Source organism: Lolium perenne, chromosome 1 (genome assembly GCF_019359855.2).
Source record: "Lolium perenne isolate Kyuss_39 chromosome 1, Kyuss_2.0, whole genome shotgun sequence".
In the NCBI taxonomy this organism is placed as follows: Eukaryota; Viridiplantae; Streptophyta; class Magnoliopsida; order Poales; family Poaceae; genus Lolium; species Lolium perenne.
In genome coordinates this window covers 266747412-266752099 of record NC_067244.2, presented here as the reverse complement: position 1 = coordinate 266752099, position 4688 = coordinate 266747412, and the positions used below count along the sequence as shown (strand labels likewise).

Sequence of the window (4688 nt, the reverse complement as noted above, 5' to 3'; positions counted from 1 at the left end):
TAATAACCACTTTATTATTGCCTCTAGGGCATATCTCCTTCAAAATGAACTAAGGCTGATAGTGTGGTAGTGGTATGTCAAAAAATTGGCAACCATGTAAACGCACACCAACCTTTTAGACATAGCCAATAAATTGGTAAGATATAGTTTGGCTACAATTCAAACACATCCGAAAAATGCTAATCTGCCTACCCTGTCTGTTTTTGCGCCCTTCACCGTGGCTATTTTTTGGTGGGGGAGGGGGGGGGGGGGGAGAAAAGAAGCTCATCGTGGCCATTTGTTAAGTGCAAGTATGAAGGGTTATGTATACACAACTTGACATGGATCTCTACCTAACCTAATCTACTGCATCCTCCCTTCAGCATGGGTGTTAAGCTGTCTTGACTTTGAATCGAGACCCCAAAAATTTCCTCGGTACGAACTTCACTATGCCTTATTTTACGGAACAAATGTAGTACTAGGAATCATTTTATTCTTGATCTATTCCTGTGGGTGCATGGTCATTCCTGTGGGTGCATGGGCATAGGTGCTATACCGTCGGTCCATTAGGATAATCGAGTAAAATGACGTGTTTGGTTTATGGCTAGGGTTGCTCTACCAAAGATTTGTCTAGCCAAAATTTTGGTGGATGTGTTGCTTGCTAATGAGAATTAGCTAGCATTAGCTAAAAATGAACTAAGGTTTATGGTGTGGTAGTGATATGTTAAAAAAATTGGCAACCATGCAAACACACACCAACTTTCTAGACATAGCCAATAAATTGGTAAGATATAGTTTAGCTACAATTCAAACACATCCTAAAATACCAATCTGCCAGTCCTGCCTGCTTTTGCTCCCTTCATCGTGTTCTTTTGCAGGAGAAAAGAAGCTTATCGTGCCCATTTGTTAAGTGCAAGTAGGAAGTGTTCTATATACACAACTTGACATGGATCTCTACCTACCTTAATCAATTGCATTCTCCCTTCAGCACGGCGTTCTGCTGTCTTGAATGATGTGGATGACCAAAAGAAAGAAGCTATAGATCATTTTTATATGCTAACAATGGAGTGTGTCTTAGGGTTTTAGACCTGTCCCGGATGGCGATCAGCCATCGGACTCGCTGGATCAAGAGGATGCGTATCGACCTATTGTGACCTTGGCATGACCTTGGTATGTAATTCTCTAAGATTGGGCTTAAGATGTTTGACGCCTACACAAGGATGGTGGTGGACGACGGAGAAACAATTCTCTTTTCGATGGACAAATGGTTGGAAGGGAAGGTCCTCAAGGAGATTGTGCTGGAGCTCTTCGTGCTAATCTCGAAGCGCGCTCGGAAGCACCACACGGTGAGTGACACACTAGTAGAGTACCGATGGATTGTCAATATCTTGGGCACACTCAGTTCGTGGGCCCTTTGGAAATACGTCCAGCTTTGGTTGAGGGTGAGAGACGTCGAACTCATGACATGGCCAAATACTAACCTTTGGAGATGGACTTTGGACACGTAGTACACTCCTCCAAGTCTTGCTATGAGTTGCTCTTCCATGGAGCCAGCGTATCGATATCTTGGAGGCTAAACCAGTGCTCTTGGGCCCGCCGCGATCTAGTCAAGTTCTTCATATGGCTTGCTTGTCAGGACATATGTAGGACGGTGAATAGGTTCGCAAGACTAGTTGGAAGATACCATGCAACACCTGCTCAGAGGTTGCCTGTTCTCAACGACGATCTGGTACGCGGTGCTCTCATAGATCGATCTATTTTTTGCCCTTCGGATGAAGAGGAAGACTTCATCGACTAGTGGTTGAATACTATCCAATCTACACGCGCCATGCGCAAGGGTGCATCGTCGCTTGTCATGCTAGCGACGTGGTGGATTTGGAAGCTTGAGAACACTTTCATCTTCGACAACCTATCTGCCAGGATTGACAGTCTCCTCGCCATGATTCGATCAGAGACTCGATCTTGGGCTGCAGCTGGTAGCCTGGTACTGTCGAGTTAGATGCCTTAATCCCTGTCGCTTCTTAGATCTAGTGAGTTGAGTTTTAAGGTGTTTGTTGTATCGAGCTTATAAATATTAGTATAAATTTTCTTTTTCATCAATGCATCGAAGTGCAATATTTTTGTGTTCTTGCGAAAGCCAATAGAGGGTGTCAGTTATGTTCCTAAAGTTACAAAGCACAGACGTCTGTATCTAGCTCCTGGTAAATTTCAAGGATGCAATGCCCCATTGGTTGAGACTTCAGCTCGTGCGTACTTCTTCTTCAACCAGTGCAGACCGTAGACACCGGAGATCCCCGCGGTACACATGCCCAGAGCGGTGAAGAAGCTGGTTTCCCGTTGCGCTCTCCGGCACGCGCGCCATAAAGGATCCATCGGTCTCGGCTCGATCTGTGTAGACAGCCGGTGCAGCAGCTGGCTGTGCCCCCATGACATGCTCAAGGGAGTCCTGCAAGTTGTGTGGAAGTCTGCGACGAGATCGAACAGCTCCTCCTTCTTCTCCAGGATCTCGGCGAAGCGGGCCACCGCGGTGCTGTCATCCGCTGCGGTCGCCTGCAAGCAAACACGGTTTCCACCGGACAGCAAATTAACCGAGATGCAATTCGATCGATGGTGGGGGCGGGGAGAAAGATGTCAACTTCGCAAGGAACATAACGCACGCACCATGGTAGGGTTGTGGAGGAACCTTGCCGGCAACCGCCGCCCCTTCTCCGACGTAATTGCCGACCTTGACCGCTGGACCACGTCGCCGCCGAGCCTCTTCCCCGCCTGCCGAAGTGCCGCCGCCATGTCTGATTTCGACTTGTTTGGGATCCTCTGCCTATACTATCTCCCTAGCTTATTATGGGGATCAGAAAAGGAGATCGCGATCGTGTATTCGTGTCTGCTTCCGGCTCCGACTCAAATAATGGACACGCTTTGTTTCCCTTTCTTTCTTCTTGTCCAGCCTACAAAGTTTCTCATGATTTTTCTTTTGGGGGGAGTAAAACGAAGTCTACAATGGATACACGAACCACGAGTTCTCCAAACAATAGGCCCAACTAGGCTCACTTCAAGCTTCAAAAACTTGGCCCAATTTCTGCTCCGTCAAATCGTCACAAAATGCACACACCTATCGTGGGCCTGGCCCACCATAACCACACCGTCTCCTTCCTCTTTTCTTCTTAAGCGAAGCCCCCGCCTCTGTCGTCGGCCATGCCACCTGCCACCACCACACGTGGCCCGCATCGCTCCCTCGGTGCCTCGCTACCCAACCCTCCACGACCACAGCCCACAACCGGCCCCGACTTTCCTCTAATCCGAACCGCCTTCTCCAGCTTTGGCGGCCCCGCACCCCTGAACTCTAAGAAACCGCATCCCCGGGACCCTAAGGGCATCTCTAACGGGAGACCCAAACTGACGCGCTTGAACATATGTTTTTATCGTTTGGGTCATCCTCCGGACACACGGATACGCGCGGACGGTCGTGACCCATTTTGCTCCCCAACGGTGCAACCCAAATCCCCTAGTACTAGTTCCCCAACGATGCACATGGCAAGCTCCGGCCACGGCCCCGTCGAGGCGCGCAAGGCGAGCTCCGCCCCCGCACGTGGCTCGCGCGGCTGGCGACCGTGCTCGCTGCGGCGTGGCGAGCGGCCGCCCCGTGCCCGCCCGTGGCTCGCGCGTCCGATGTCGAGGCCAGCTCCGCCCCACCCGTGCTCGCGCGGCCGGCGCCGTGCTGTCCGCTGCTCGCGCGGCCAGCGTCGAGGTGCGCACGGCTAGCTCGCCGTGGCCGTCACCACCCCGCATGTGGCCGACGCGCCGGCGCCCGATGGCGGAGTCTTTGTGTAAGTGTTGGGTTCAAGTGAACCCAACAAAATACATATATCCTTCACTAATCTAATCTTTGTCATTGCTTATTAGTGAATAATTACACTATAAAATAGAGACCGAACCCAATGGATTTAATCCCTAGCTTCGCCATCGCCGGCGCCTCCCCGCCCCTGCCTCGCGCGGCCGGCTCCGCCCCCCCCCTGGCTTGCCCGTGGCTCGCACGGCCGACGTCGAGGCGCGCACGGCCAGCTCCGCTCCCGCCCGTGGCCGACGCGGCCGGCGACCGTGCTCGCGGCGGCATGGCTCGCACGGCCGGCACCCGTGCCCGCGCCCTTGGCCGTCACCTTGCGTGTCGCCGTCGACGAGGTTTGCCGTCGGAGCTCCTTTTGGAAGCAGCAACTTCCGACATGGATGAAAAGAAATGAGGAGCCGGTGACGGGGGACTCCATGCGAGGGCGACGACAGCAGTTGGCCAGGCCAGCCAAAATTCGGTGGCCATGCCGGTCATCTCCATGGGAGAAAGAAGACAGAGGAGAGAAAAGGTGTGGAGCTGGGTGGATAGAAACGGATGTGTTGAGCCGTCCCGAGACATCCGGGCTGACCCCAAAGGACGCCTAGATTTGGGATAGCTTTGGATTGTTCCGAACTTTGTGGTTGTCCGTTTTATGTTTAGGTTGTCCCCTTAGGTGCTGATTTTGTCCGAAAAAACCCAAACATACGAATCTTTGGGTCTCTCCGTTGGAGACGATGCCTCACCTTGGACGAATAGGCATCTAAGGCATCCATATGATATGCAGCATCAATAGTCAACTCAACTTGTACGTACCCATCAACTGCTTCTCCCATAATACTGCGAGTTTATTTGCATTAGGTACTGCTACACAAAAGTTCAAATGCTA

At 51.6% G+C, this 4688-nt stretch overlaps 1 protein-coding gene across 1 annotated transcript; it reads right to left on the bottom strand.

Annotated features, from left to right (window-relative positions):
- Positions 1-2166: 2166 nt before the first annotated feature.
- Positions 2167-3444, bottom strand: LOC127327980 (uncharacterized). Its single transcript, XM_051354778.2, has 2 exons — positions 2641-3444; positions 2167-2529 (listed from the first exon to the last, which is right to left on the bottom strand). Exons 1-2 carry the CDS (start codon positions 2764-2766, stop codon positions 2188-2190), a joined length of 468 nt encoding a protein of 155 aa, XP_051210738.1. The 5' UTR covers positions 2767-3444; the 3' UTR covers positions 2167-2187.
- Between the last annotated feature and the right edge of the window lie 1244 nt (positions 3445-4688).